This window comes from Cyprinus carpio, chromosome A3 (genome assembly GCF_018340385.1).
Source record: "Cyprinus carpio isolate SPL01 chromosome A3, ASM1834038v1, whole genome shotgun sequence".
Lineage (NCBI taxonomy): Eukaryota > Metazoa > Chordata > Actinopteri > Cypriniformes > Cyprinidae > Cyprinus > Cyprinus carpio.
This window is the reverse complement of record NC_056574.1, coordinates 19206114-19220892: the sequence shown is the minus strand read 5'-3', so window position 1 is coordinate 19220892 and position 14779 is coordinate 19206114. Positions and strand designations below refer to the sequence as shown.

General features: G+C 36.5%; 1 protein-coding gene across 4 annotated transcripts in view; it reads left to right on the top strand.

Moving 5' to 3' along the window:
* The window catches only part of asic2 (acid-sensing (proton-gated) ion channel 2), a 345666-nt gene that overhangs the window by 318974 nt on the left and 11913 nt on the right, over positions 1-14779 (top strand). For all 4 annotated transcript variants that reach the window (XM_042721763.1, XM_042721756.1, XM_042721750.1 and 1 more), the window contains 2 exons: positions 1086-1213; positions 13747-13897. In XM_042721763.1, coding sequence (XP_042577697.1) covers positions 1086-1213; positions 13747-13897 — 279 coding nt within the window. The remainder of the gene's footprint in view (positions 1-1085; positions 1214-13746; positions 13898-14779) is intronic.

The window sequence follows — 14779 nt, the reverse complement described above, 5'->3', positions numbered from 1 at the left end:
ACTTACAGTTAGCACTACACTTTTTACGCAATATGTACATACATACAGTTAGCACTACACATTATACACTATACACAGAATGTACACATACACAGAATGTACACATTCTAAATTATGTAGACATATATACGCAAAAAATGTACTCGAGGTTCTTGAACAGTGCGATATTTATTTATTTTTTTGATTGATTGATTGAAATAATTTTTTTATTCAGCAAGAACACGTTAAGTTTCCCCAAAAATATTAAGCACCACAACTGTTTTCATCATTGATAAGAAATGTTTGAGTAGCTTATTAGAATGATTTCTGAAGGATCATGTGACACTTAAGGCTGGAGTAATGATGATGAAAATTCAGCTTTGCATCAGAGAAATAAATTACATTTTAAAATATATTAAAATTTGAAAGTTATTTTGAATTGTAACATTTGTGTAATATTTTTATAATAAAAGAGACGTCCTTCAAACACTGCCCAACCGCCCATCCCCCCCGCCCCGCCCCCAACCAGACTTTTGAATGGTAGTGTATAAGAATGTTCCCGTACATGTATATATTAGAAAACACATGAGTATTTTTTATTTATTTATTTTTTTGTCACATTGTTAAAATAAATAAATATGATTGAGCAATTCAGTGACCTTACAATAATGCTGTATTTCAGTTAGTTTAGAAAGTCTGATTTTTCAAGGTTTTGGTAAATGCAAAAAAAAAAGAAAATGTACTCGAGGTTCTTGAACTTGGTAACTCATTTTTTTTTATTTTTTTTTTCATCAGCAACAAGGACAAAAATAAATATGTGTGTGCCAAACTTGTGAATCTGGTTGAAATAAAATCTGGTCACCAGCTGAAACAACTTAGTTGGTTTTTCTTTCTTTCTTTCTTTCTTTCTTTCTTTCTTTCTTTCTTTCTTTCTTTCTTTCTTTCTTTCTTTCTTTCTTTCTTTCTTTCTTTCTTTCTTTTCAAGAATTAAAGCATTAAAGACGCAAATGTCTTCATTCAAGACTACTTCCACTTAACTCCTCCATTGTACTCTGTTGAAGCAAAACTAATCTTTTTATTTCTCTCTCTCTTCTTCTCTGCTTTAGAAGAGACCGCATTTGAGGCAGGAGTGAGGGTGCAGATCCACAGTCAGGCAGAGCCTCCCTTTGTACATGAGCTGGGCTTCGGAGTCGCCCCAGGCTTTCAGACCTTCGTGGCTACCCAGGAGCAAAGAGTGAGTGAGCTTTGACCTCATAGGTTTGTCCTCAGACTAAATATTTTGGTCTCTCAAGCCCAATTTACACCTCTTATTAAGATGCATCTAAGATGAACCTATATCACATGAGTTCAGCAAAAGCAGTGCTCAAATCACATTCGATACTCAGAAACAGATGCCACCACATCTCATTGGTAGTGTAAATACTAATGCATCCTGACTCACCGAACACCCTGCCAAAACCAGATCACTCAGGTTAGTAAATGGGGCTTTTTTAATCCATAACCATGTCTTCACGCTCCTCATTGCTCCACGTTTCTGTTCTGTTTCACGTATATTGTTAATATTTTGTCAACCTCCTCAGGGTGTTCAATCTTAAAAGACCATCGCGTGGTTCGTGTGTCCCGTGTGTTTGCGAGACAGGTGTCTAAGCATACCAATTATTTTTTGAAGCTCTTTCTTAAATATCGATTGCTCTCTATGATACCTACTCCAATTATTTTTAGTTTTTCTTTTGGTATTTTGCTCTCCACTTTGTTTTACTTTGTTGTTGTTGTCCTGATGCTGTGAGGCTTTAATATATATTATCTCCAGCCGTTCTCTTGCTGGCAATCTGACTGGTCTTTGTTTGTTGTCAGTTTCACTGAGTCAGAGTCTCACCACAGTGAGTCCAAAAACAAGCCTAGCATTGTGTTTTTGTGACAAAAGCGTGATTTCCATGTTTAATAATAAGTCTGGTGCTAATTCAGAAAGTTTCACACATAATATTTTGTGTTTTTGTGAAGAGTCATCTGAATGGTGTACACTCATATGAGACTGTACTGTACGCCATAATAGTTTTCTATAAAAAGCATTTTAAGTGTGTATGGTTCTCCCCTCAGTGTATATTATTTTGCCACGTTGAAATGTTGCAACCTGCTGTGTTCGATTAAGCATCAAATAGAATTCTCATGCTCATTAGCTGCCAGTAGTGTAATGTAGTTTGGTGAAGTGAACAGAGAAAATTAGACAATGAACTATACACACACTTATCGTGCTTTACCAGCTGAGACAACAGGAGAATCAGTACCTGAAGGGCTGAAGAAGCAGAAAAGGTCTGAAGCCAGAGGATGGAAATACTGACAAAGACAAAACATGAGTGTAACATTGGTACGCCATATACGCATGAAGAAGAAAATTCTCAGTAATGATGCCCAAGTTGTTTCTTTTTTGTTGTTGTTGTTGGACAGGTAAGGTACTACAAGTTTATTTGCTGCTTCCTTGTTAATTGCACTCACGGATAATTGCTGGTTTTGTTTGATTATGCTAATTGTTATGTTAAGGTGGCTGTTAAACTGAAATACAGCCTAATGACAGTGTGCTAGTAACCTCAGCCCCTTGTAGTTGTGGTGTGTAATTATGTTTATGTACATTAGGACTGTTGGGCAAGGCTTCGGTGGTGTGCATTTTATTTCTAGTCATAGCAGCCCAATAATATTCTAAAATCACTAGCACAAATTGTAATAAACAACCTTGTTCATCTTTTCTTTTCTTTTCTTTTTTTTTTTGTCAAATGCATCAGTTTGGCCATGGCAATCCCTATAATATGTTTAAAGCTGTTGTGGATGATACATATGCATCTGTGGTGTTTCTGTCAGAGTGTCTGCAGCCTCCACCCTCCACCCTCCCTGCTGTTATCTGAGAGTGTAAGGGTGGTGTTCACTTATCTGCTGTAGTGTACAGGTTAGGGAGGGTCTCATCATCTCTCTTGGGCTTCTGTTATCTGTCAGGGTCTCCTGCTTTCTTACCTTATGTTATCTGCCCCCTCTCCCTCCACCCACCTCCACCTCTTTCTCTCTCTCTACCTCCCTCCCTCCCTCCCTCCCTCTCCCTCTCCCTCTCTCGCTCTCTCTCATTTTTGACAGTTCTTATTTTTATCATCCTGCAACATGTTTTAGATTATTTCTTATCATTCAGCAAAACTATTTATACACATTTAAGTGTTTAATTCTTTACATTTTATCTATTTGCATTAGTAGATTTCAATTACAATAGGTATCTTGAAAGGCATTTTTCTCAAAAGGATTTTTTTCCCCTCATACTCTGAGGCAGAACTCTCCACTTCAGTAACGCTTACATATTCCAAACTTTACAATTTTTTCCCGCTTTAATGGTGGTTTCCCTACAATGGCTCAGGCTGTAGGATTGTAGTAGACTAAAGAAATGTTATCAGCACGATGGCATAAAGTTGTACATTTCTTGTCTATTACCACCCACTGCTACTTATACTAACGGCGGAAATAAACACAGTAAGAATAGCCAAATGTGTGGGAAAGCGTTGCTATTATGTGACTATATTGTATTGCAATATGTAGCACTTTAAACCATTTCAATAATAAATTATGAGCTAACTAGTCTCAATTCAACATTAACGTTAATTTTGAGTTGAGACTAGTTAGCTCATAATTTATTATTCCCCACTGTGCAGTGACCCCCGATGTATAATCATGTTGTCCTACAGGCCTCGATCACAATCAGCACCACTGTGCCTTCAGTAATTCCAAATGGACCTTTGTTATGGAAGATATGTTTGGGACAGGAAACCAAAAGTCTTTGATAATTTTGATAATGTTTTATTCAATGAGAATAAAACAGAAATGATTGTTTTTGGACCCTCAAATTCGTTGACTGCTCCAAATCCAAACCTTGGTGGGTTGTCTTCATGTGTTAAGCAATATGTGAAAAATCTGGGTGTTGTATTTGAAAATCTGAAGTTTGAAATCATCCTTTTTTCAGTTGCGACTCCTGTCTAAATTTAAGACTTTTCTTTCTTTTAAAAGCTTTGAGAAAGCGATTCATGCTTTTATTGCTTCTAAATTTGACTATTGTAATTCACTTTATGCTGGGATTAGTCAAACAGCTTTGTCCCGATTACAAGGTTCATAAGTGGGACCATATTACTCTGGTTTTATGGTCCTTATACTGGCTGCCTGTGTGTTACAGAGTAGATTTTTACAAATTTTTAGCAGCAACAACTGCAATCAAGCATTTGTGATAACTTGCAATGAGTCTGTTACAGCGCTGTGGAGGAATTTTGGTCCACTCATCTATGCAGAATTGTTGTAATTCTGCCACATTGGAGGGTTTTCGAGCATGAACCACCTTTTAAGGTCATGCCACAGCATCTCAATAGGATTCAGGTCAGGACTTTGACTAGGCCACTCCAAAGTCTTCGTTTTGTTTTTCTTCAGCCATACAGAGGTGGACTTGCTGGTGTGTTTTGGATCATTGTCCTGCTGCAGAACCCAAGTTCGCTTCAGCTTGAGGTCTCGAACAGATGGCCGGACATTCTCCTTCAGGATTTTTTGGTAAACAGCAGAATTCATGGTTTCATTTATCTCAGCAAGTCTACCAGGTCCTGAAGCAGCAAAACAGCCCCAGACCATCACACTACCACCACCATATTTTACTGTTGGGATGATGTTCTTTTTCTGAAATGTGGTGTTACTTTTACGCCAGATGTAATGGGACACACACCTTCCAAAAAGTTCAACTTTTGTCTCGTCAGTCCACAGAGTATTTTCCCAAAAGTCTTGTGAATCATCAAGATGTTTTCTGGCAAAACTGAGACGAGCCTTTATGTTCTTTTTGCTCAGCAGCGGTTTTCGTCTTGGAAATCTGCCATGCAGACCATTTTTGCCCAGAATCTTTCTTATGGTGGAGTCATGAACACCGACCTTAACTGAGGCAAGTGAGGCCTGCAGTTCTTTGGATGTTTTTGCGGGGTCTTTTGTGACCTCTTGGATGAGTCGTCACTGTGCTCTTGGGATAATTTTGGTCAGCCAGCCACTCCTGGGAAGGTTCTGCACTGTTCCATGTTTTTTTCCATTTGTGAAAAATGACTCTCACTGTGGTTCGCTGAAGTCCCAAAGCTTTAGAGATGGCTTTATAACTTTTTCCAGACTGATATATCTCAATTACTTTCTTTCTCAGTTGTTTCTGAATTTCTTTGGATCTCAGCATGATGTCAAACTTTTGAGGATCTTTTGGTCTACTTCATAGGCAGGTCCTATTTAAGAGATTTCTTGATTGTGAACAGATGTGGCAGTAATTAGGCCTGGGTGTGGCTAGAGAAATTTAACTCAGGTGTGATAAACCACAATATTGAAATAAATTATTGCTGTCAGCCGGAAACCTCCTATTGGTAGTTGGTACTGTGGCTTTATTGTGTGTGTGTGTGTATATATATATATATATATATATATATATATATATATATATATATATATATATATATATATATATATATATATATATATATATAGGCACGATAAATTATATATATATATATATATATATATATATATATATATATATGTTTATATAGCCACAGTACCAACTACCAATAGGAGGTTTCCGGCTGACAGCAATAATTTATTTTGCCACAATATGTCACAATATGGTAAATCTGGCCCTGTACATGATACTGGTTTTTGTTGCCAAATTGGTTTGAAACAGTTGTTAAATTAACAACTAAACTGAACTATTATGCTTGTCTATCTGCTTGACTGACAATTTTATTCATAACCGAGAGAGCATTGATTTTTTTTTTTTTTAAATATAGCTTAGATGTAGTAAACTACTTTTGAAGTGACGAAGTGAAGTGAGTGAAGTGACATGACATACAGCCAAGTATGGTGAGCCATACTCAGAATTGGTGCTCTGCATTTAACCCATCCAAAGTGCACACACACAGCAGTGGTTTGTTCATGTATCATGTTTCATTTTTTAATTTTTATTTTTTTCTGGCCGTTGACAGTATTTTTTTGATTTATTGAGTGACAAAAGAGATATCCAGAGTCCCCTCTGTAAAAACCTTCAACAAAATGAAACAAGAATTTTGAACCTGAACCATATTTAATTAAACAATGTATCATTTTCATGTTTAAAGTAACATTTTAGAAATCATGTAATACAAATAAATTGTTTTAGTACTGTTATTAATAAAATGAGGATTTATGATGGTATCTTTTATTTATTTATTTATTTATTTAATACACCAGTCTTGCCTTAAAATTGTGTAGACATCCTACTCTTTGCAGTTAGCTAGTCTGTAGTCTGTACATTATTACAATTGGTTGTATATCTTTGGATAGGAAAAGTATCATTGGCCCTGTCATAACGTGTAGAGCAGTTTCCAGGTGATGAATAATGGATAGAGATAACATGTTTCTGTTGTGTGGAACCACTGTCCATGATTAAATCAAGTTCAGCCAAGGAGTTATAATAACATACTATCAAGATAAACATAACTTTTCTTCGCACACATAATGTTAGATGTATTGACGTCATCCCTAGCACACCCATTGTAGTTGCTTTTTTATTAAAAAAGCATGTTTGCTTTTATTTTATCGAGTTGAGCCAGTCAGTTTAACATGATGCAATCATGTTTGAATGCAAAACCTGATACAATGGTGTTAAATCAAAATGAATTGTTTAAAAAAAATATTTTTAAAACTTTACACTGTTGTCCATGGAAATCTTATACACTACTAGCTTCATGTCTCATGTTACACTCCACAATCTTGCTTTCTTCTCACTTGATAAAATAATTTGAAGTCAAATCAGTTTTCGTGTCCTTTTCATTTAGAACAGGTGGAATTATCCCTGATCTATGTATATTTACAGGTTCACAAACAATTCACGTTGACATGCGCTGAACCAAACATGTGACTGACACAATTGGGCACTTCATTAGGAAAATGTACTGGGTGTCAGTGAGCAGGCAAAGGAGGTAATGATGTGAAAGTAGCCACTGACACATTACTGTGGAGGCGTTATTGTGTTGATGCATTCATTTGTGTTAAGTCTCAGTTCAGAGCAAGTCCTTTTTGCAACTTGGTGTTAAAGATAAAATACATATTTTTTTTACAGCATGTTTTTACTGTACAATAAATATTAGACATTAAAGATATTAAAATTATTCCACAATTCTCTTAGCTTTTTTGCGTATGAGAGGCACTAGTGTGTTGCTAATGGAGTAGACTCACTTTTTTAGTATCCTTAGAGCTGCCTTTTTTGTTTAATATACATTACCATTCAAATGTTTGGCTTTGGCCAGATTCATTGTCTCTAATACTTACCAAGGCTACATTTATTTGATAAAAACAGTAACAGTAATATTGTGAAACATTACAATTACAATTTAAAGTGTATTTATTTATGTTGTGTCTGTGTGGGGTGTTTGTGACTATCCTCTACCCTCCCTGTTGAACAAATGAGCCAGCCTGACAAAATCAGAACTTTTTCCCTGAAACCATTTGTTACACACTTGGTTTTGACAACTTGGCTGACCCACTGGGAAAAGTCCCAGTGCTCTTTATGGGCAGTCCACCATGTGTGTCACGGAGACCATTTTCAACAACACATTCATTTATTGTTCTTTTGCAGGCCTGGTTGTCCCTCAAGACATGGCAGGATGCTATAAATCTCACTCTCTTCAGCTTCTTACCAAGAGTAAAACATAGTTTCTGAATTGTTGAACATTGATTGAATTCAGAAAGAATATTGTTTATTTTGGGGTAATAACAGTCTTTGATTGATAGATATGTTAGGGATTTTGTCTCAATTACTCCCAGTATACACTGAGAGCACAGCTTGTGCTTACATGTTCAATGAATATCTCTCTTTCTGTCTTGCCCTTCAGATGTGCTTTAAAAATTAACCATAAAATGAAAGTATCCTTCAAATCCAAGCATTATTAGTCTGAGCATCACATTTCATCACTTTTTACCTTAACAAAGTCATTTGGGTCTATGGTCTTAACTTAATCATTCCATTATTTTTGGAAATTTACATTAACAGAACAAATTAATATTTAAACCAAAATGAACACTGGAATAGAACATTCCTTTAGATTTCGAGAAAATGCACTTGATTTGTTTTTAAATATCCTCTGACCAGGAGAGGGTGTATCCCCAACTAATTATCATTAACCCTGATGTCCTAGCCAGGGGCTGTAATGACTCGCTGATGCAGTGTTGCAAGAAACCCATTACAAAAGACCCCAAGAGAAGGAGAAAAGAACAAACAAGGTGAATGTGGCCAATTTCTAAAGCATGCGTAGAATGCAGCTTGTAGGGTGGGTTGCAATAGCTTTTTATTTGATCGAAGAGTCTTGAGTTCACAGATTGAGTCTGAATGACATTTTCCTCTCCTTTTCATTCCTCTCTTGTGCTTCAACTCAGCTGGGAGCTCTTTAAATTTAGCACTGGTTAATTAACTTTACTTTAGGCTTTAAAAAAAAACCTAAAAACATCCAGCAGCGGGATACATTTTTCCACTCCCTCCTGTCTATCTCATCCCTCATTCCTCCATTTGGGATTGTCTCTAGTGATCCCTCTGGCAGAGTAAACCCCCTAACACTCTGCCAGTAAATACCCTAAATTAGGTCTTCAGACTAGTTTAAAGAAACAAACTGTCATTCCCTGCATTCAATTACATAACGTTTGCTAATATCATGGCCTCTAAGTCACTATGACAAATTTGCTGTAAAATATTAACATTGTTTTCAGGTTTTATCAGTTCAAGCTGTGTTAATGTATGGTATGAATCAAGTTTAAACTAGTTGGTTTTGGAATGGTTTGTTGTTATCATTTAATTAAAAATATTTGTATTGTCATGGATGTGAAATGGTTTGTGTAGTATTTAACTGGACTACCATCCTTCATATTCATGTATTTTCACAAAATCAGGAACAACAGAGTAAGCAGAAACTTTAGCTGCTCCATAAAACACGTTTGAGAACACATAAATACATTTTTGTTCTTTATTTTGAAAAAAAAAAAAAAGATTTTCTTCATTTTGAAGAAACTGCAGTGAACAGTTTTACTGTCTGCACAGCTTTGTGAAACAGTATAAATTTGAACTAGAGAGCTCAACTCTCTGTTCCAGTTGCCAGTAATACTGTATTTTAGACCAAAAGTTGGTGAGATTTCTAAATATTTTTTAAAGTTATGTTCATCAATGCTGTGTTTATTTATAAAAATTCAGTAAAAAAACAGTAAAATTGTAAAATATTATTAATTTGTTTTAGTAGCCATCACTCAGAAATCGTTCTATGCTGATTATTATTTTATTATTATTATTATTATTATTATTATTATTATTATTATTATTTTGTATGCATCCTTGCTGAATAAAAGTATTAATTTAATAATAAAAAATAAATAAATAAAATACTTGACTCCAAACTTTTGAACGGCAGTGTAAATTTTTCAGAAATGTATTTGGGACACAGTGGAATCAGTAAACTTGTGGGTTCAGTAGAGCTACTTAGTGACAGAAGGTGGTACATAAAGTATCTACCCTCAGAATTAGTTGAATGTGTTCATAGATAGAGCAATTATGAGCTGCCCGCACGCGCGCGCACACACACACACACACACTGATGCTGGAAGGGAAGGTCAGTTTGAAGGACAGAACCCTGATTTACACTCTCATTGTCTTAATCATTAATGAATAATTTATGTAAATGGAACATCAGCATTTTCTACAACTGAACTGACTGATTGAATTAAAAATTATAGCCCATACAACCTTGTACTGATTTGTAATGTTAATAGTTAGCATTAATTGTAAAAACTGATGTGTAATAATTAGAGCTATCAATTTAACATATAATAGTGTGCTTAGTAAAAAAAAAAAAAAAAAGAAATCAATAAAAAATTATTCATTAAAAATTAATGCTATTAGTTATATCCATATTACAGAATTAAATTCAGAATGGAGGGGCTTGACATGTATTTTTGACACAAAATACTTAAATTCAGCGATACACTGAAAAACGGTGTTCAACTGGAATTACTCATGTTCAGTGATTTAAAAAAAGTACAGCAAATTATATATTGATTTCTAAAGCATGTGTATTTTTTTTCTCATCTGCTACAATAAGGTAACATTTGGGGGCTTTTTCTTAGAAGTAATCTTTAAAAACTTTTAATAACTATCTATCTCGTATATAAATAATGTAAATTTAATAGTGTGTATAGTGTTTAATAGTGTGTAGCCTATATATATTGTGACGATTGGGGTGGGGCCGAGAGCCGTGGGAACAGAGCGAGGCCGGTGGAGTTAATGATAATGAGCGAGTCGGTCTCGAGTCCCACTGAAGAGCTCTGGAAGGATAAAAGGAGGAGCTACAACAGTGAAAGACGAGAAAGGACCAGGCCTGGACTATTTATGTTGTTGTTTCATTATGTTTTATGTGGCAGTTGTTCGTGAGGGGCTGCCGCTTTTACTTTTGTTTTGTGTTTGTTTATTTATTTATTAAAGTGTCATGTTTATATGTTCGCTGGTTCCCACCTCCTTCTTCCCGATGTACAAACGTTGTTACACACACACACACACACACACACACACACACACATTATATATATATTATATAATATATATATATAATATATATATATATATATATATATATATATATATATATATATATATATATATATACATTTTATTATCCTTTGATGTTTGAATTACTGATGCAATCACAGCTAGTAATACACAAATTATGATTTCATACACTTTCAGAAAGACTTAAGCTTCTTTTTCATACAGTTCAAAGGGAGTATATAGGCTACAATACCTCTGAAGGAACATTGGAGAAATGCAAATGAGGTTATTATAAGGCTGTTTACTAAAGAATCTGACATTGAGTTTGTTTTAAAGCTATTGTTTGTGGCAGCAGGCTTTTGTCAGTGTTTCCCCTCTGATACTCAGCGTCAGATCTGAATGCTGGGTTTATTTTTGTTTCCCAGAGCAGAGGTAAGACGACAGGCCTTTTAAAGTCTTTCCATGCCAAAATAGCTTTGATTTTATCTCCACTGACAAATTTCATTTGCCTGTCAGATATCTATTTTCCCCATCAGCAGCCACGTGAAATCAATTCCTCAATCTTTACCTGATGCTCAGTGGTTTCCAGACGCTGTTGGAAAGAGATTATGTCCCTCCTTATCCCCTCCAAGTCAGCTCATTATTCACATTAAGCTCTTTTGGTCTTAAGACCGCATTACCCATGATGTCTCCCGTTGAGACTAAATGAAGCTGACCTGTATGGAAGCGTGGGTAATGTATGCTCGGAGAAGTGTGGATGTGGGCAACCTATTTGGGGCAGATGAACTCCTCCTCCTCTCCACCTGTCATTTCCTGTTCCATGTCTCTTCCTCTTTTTGTTTACAATCTCTTTTGTCATTCCCTCTTAAATCCTTAATCCTGCTCCATATTTCTCTCTCCCTTGACATTTACGCCCTTCCCTCCCTGCCACCTTCCCCATCCATCTGCTGCCAGGTTCACTGATACGAGAACCAGTTCAGGGTGTTTGCTCATGGAGGATTGCGGAGTGTGATTGTGCTAGAAGTTGTTTGTAACACAGTAAGCAGTTGACACATGCCAACAGGAGGCCTGTTGCTGCATCTGACAAAATATGCTTGTTGTGTCTATGTAAATTTCTTAGACAAAGACCTCTGTAAAGCAACCTTTTAATTATTATTTTATAATAAATTCATGCAATTGTTCATCACTCTTGCACAGAACAGAAGGCAGAGATGCTGTGCGCTTTGTGTGCCAAATTGGAACTAATTTACTTTTTTTCTGATGATTGTGATTTTTGTGAGTATTTGAGTATTGTTTTGTTTTTTTTTATATATATCACAGTGGTTTTGGACTTGCATGGATTAAGCTTTGCACCAATTTTGGCTACAAATGCCATTATAGAAATATCCAGAGGATAGAATATTTATTATTCATTTATTCAGCAAGCAAACATGCATAGTAATAGGGTGTTAGTCTTGTTAAGAACCTCCCACTTAGACAGGAAGAGACTGTCTGATCAATTTGATGTCAAATGAAAAGCAACAGACCACAGATGATATTTTTAAATCTTTCATGAATATCCTGTCTTTGTTTTTTATTTTTGTTTCTTTTGTTTATTTTAGTTTTAATTGTTTTTGTTTTTGTGGTTGTAAGGTTAAGTTAAGTTTAGTTTATTTATTGAATTAAATGATTTGATTTGCTTTGACTTGACAGTTTATTTAGTTTTTGCTTGCAGTTTTGAGATACAGCAATAATAGAGGAAATACATAAAAAATTAATTATGTAGCAATTTCTGTGAACAATTTCTCAGAAAGCAGAAAAGGTCAAAACAGGCATTACTGGAAAATACAATTTTGCTTGTGAATATCTAGTTTATTTACTCAAACAAAACTCTAATGACAATCCAATTTACTCAGAACAATAGTAACTAATAACAAATTAGTTCTGGCTCAAAAGCACTCATTGTATCAGCCCAGTGCAGTTTTCTTCCGGGGCAGATTGTTTTTTGGCTGTCATCTGGCTTGCCTCGGGACTCCATTCCTACGGCTGTGCCTCTTCCCTCTCGCTCTGTCAGGCTCGTCCTTTCCTTCGACTCCTCCTTGGCCTTCCAAATCCTCACCTCGGTCACCTGAGCCATCTGTTCCGCCTTGGCCCTCCGGATCCTCCCCTTCACCCTGGCTCATCGGCTCTCCGCCTCGGGCTCCTCCTTCACCTGCTCCGCCGCCATTGGTCAGCCCCCTGGAGTCGGTAGCCCTTCCTCCACCATGGCTTCTCCCTCCGTCGGGTCCACCATGGGCCCCCTTAATGGCTGTAGCCTAGGTCCCACCTGGCTCTGCCTGCTCCAAGTCCCTAGTTTATAATGGATCAGAGACTGCTGGATTTTGAATGGGATTTATTTTATTTGTTTATTGATGTGTCCTCCCTTTTTCTGGTCCTTCTTTGATGGTGATATCTCCTCCCTGGCTCCTCCCTCCGTTGTCTCTACCCTGGACTCTGTTGGCCGTCCTCCTGCCAGGTGTCCATCCTCCACCTGAGCCTCTTCCCAAGGTCCAACCCATCCCTCCCTCTGTTGTTTCTACAGCGTGAGGATGCGCCTTCCTGGAGGGGGTGATATGTCAGGGATATGGACCTGTTTTGTTGTGTTTTCTTCGATGTGCTCCCCGTTACCCAGTTTCTCCCTTGTTCATTTAATTCAGGTGTTTCAATTACCCTTGTTTAGTCCTGTATTTAAAGTGTTGATTGCCCTATGTTTCCTTGTTCTGGTATTGTTCATCTCCTGATGGTGCAACGTGTGTCTCCTGCCTACCCTGTGTAACCCTTGGATGTTTATTAACCTGTTAACCCGCACCTGGACACTGACACACTGAAATGTCTTTGTTTGCACATGACAATGTTAACGAATAGATTAAATGAAACGGGACAAAATTAATCTTGAAAAACTATGGGGGCGTAACTTAGCGATCGGCTTTTTGCACAAATAATATTTTCTTTCTGTGGGTATACTATCAGAATATGAAATTAATTGGTGGAGATTTGCAGAGATTTGCATTGACCACTGGTGTTGTCAAAAGTACTATACCTTTTTTACCCCCACCCCATAACTTGAGTAATAAAAAAAATAGTTTGTACAAAATACCTCTATTATACATATGCTAATCAGTCTGTCTAATGCATAATAATGTTTCCTTCTCCTTCAGCTGACATACCTTCCTCCTCCGTGGGGTGAGTGTGTGTCCAGAGCCCTGGATTCAGGCCTCTTTCAGGTGTACAGCGTGTCTGCCTGTCGCATTGAGTGTGAGACACGCTACATCGTAGAAAACTGCAACTGCAGAATGGTCTACATGCCAGGTACGTCCAAACCTAGCAGTGCTTTAAACTTTTCTTTTACTTCATACTTATCCTCTTGTACTTCTACGGTACATTTCAAATTCAGTTTTCAGTTTCAGAAATTATTGTGAAGTATCAAAAAAAGTGGGCATGTAATGGTTGTAATAATAAAAATTGAAATCTACTTAAACGTACGTAACATATTCTGGCAGAAAGCAAGTCAGCATTGGGCTGTGTGTAGCGATAACTTGATACCTTGTGCATTTCTGATTTGCATTTGGCAACCGAGCAAAACCTGATGAACTTGTTTAAAAGAGGTCAGAGTATAGAAATTAATTTAGTTTTCTGTGGGTCAAAGGTGGTTTGCAACAAGCCCACAAATTGACAGCAAGGGCTTGTAAGCATGAACCATGACTGAACTTGACATATTGTATAATTTGAGAAGTGTGGAAGATCTCTTCGCAAAATGAAACTTAATTTCTTCAGAAACATTCTATTTTAATTTCATTTCATTGATAAAAAGTAATTTTGGCCCATTGATAAATAGTCATCTTTAACTGTTGCTCAATGGTCTTTTTAAAGACGCAATATATTTCCATGATTTCATAATATGATTTCATGAACTTTTCATTGTGACTTAATGCCCTTTATGTCCCATTCTTAATGCCAATGTATGCTCTCCCATGATAGCTGATCTTTAAAGTTAGTGCTGCAGCCATTTTAATTTTAAACTGGTCTCTTTTAATGACACTATATGGTCTCCATTTTCACCTATCTGATAAAACTAGACTTCTTTTTTTATATAATTTTATATTAATTCTAACCCATAGGCGCCAACCTCAACCTCCTGCTACTTCAGTTGGCTCTCAAAACAGGACAATTATCTCATGAATGATTAGTCCT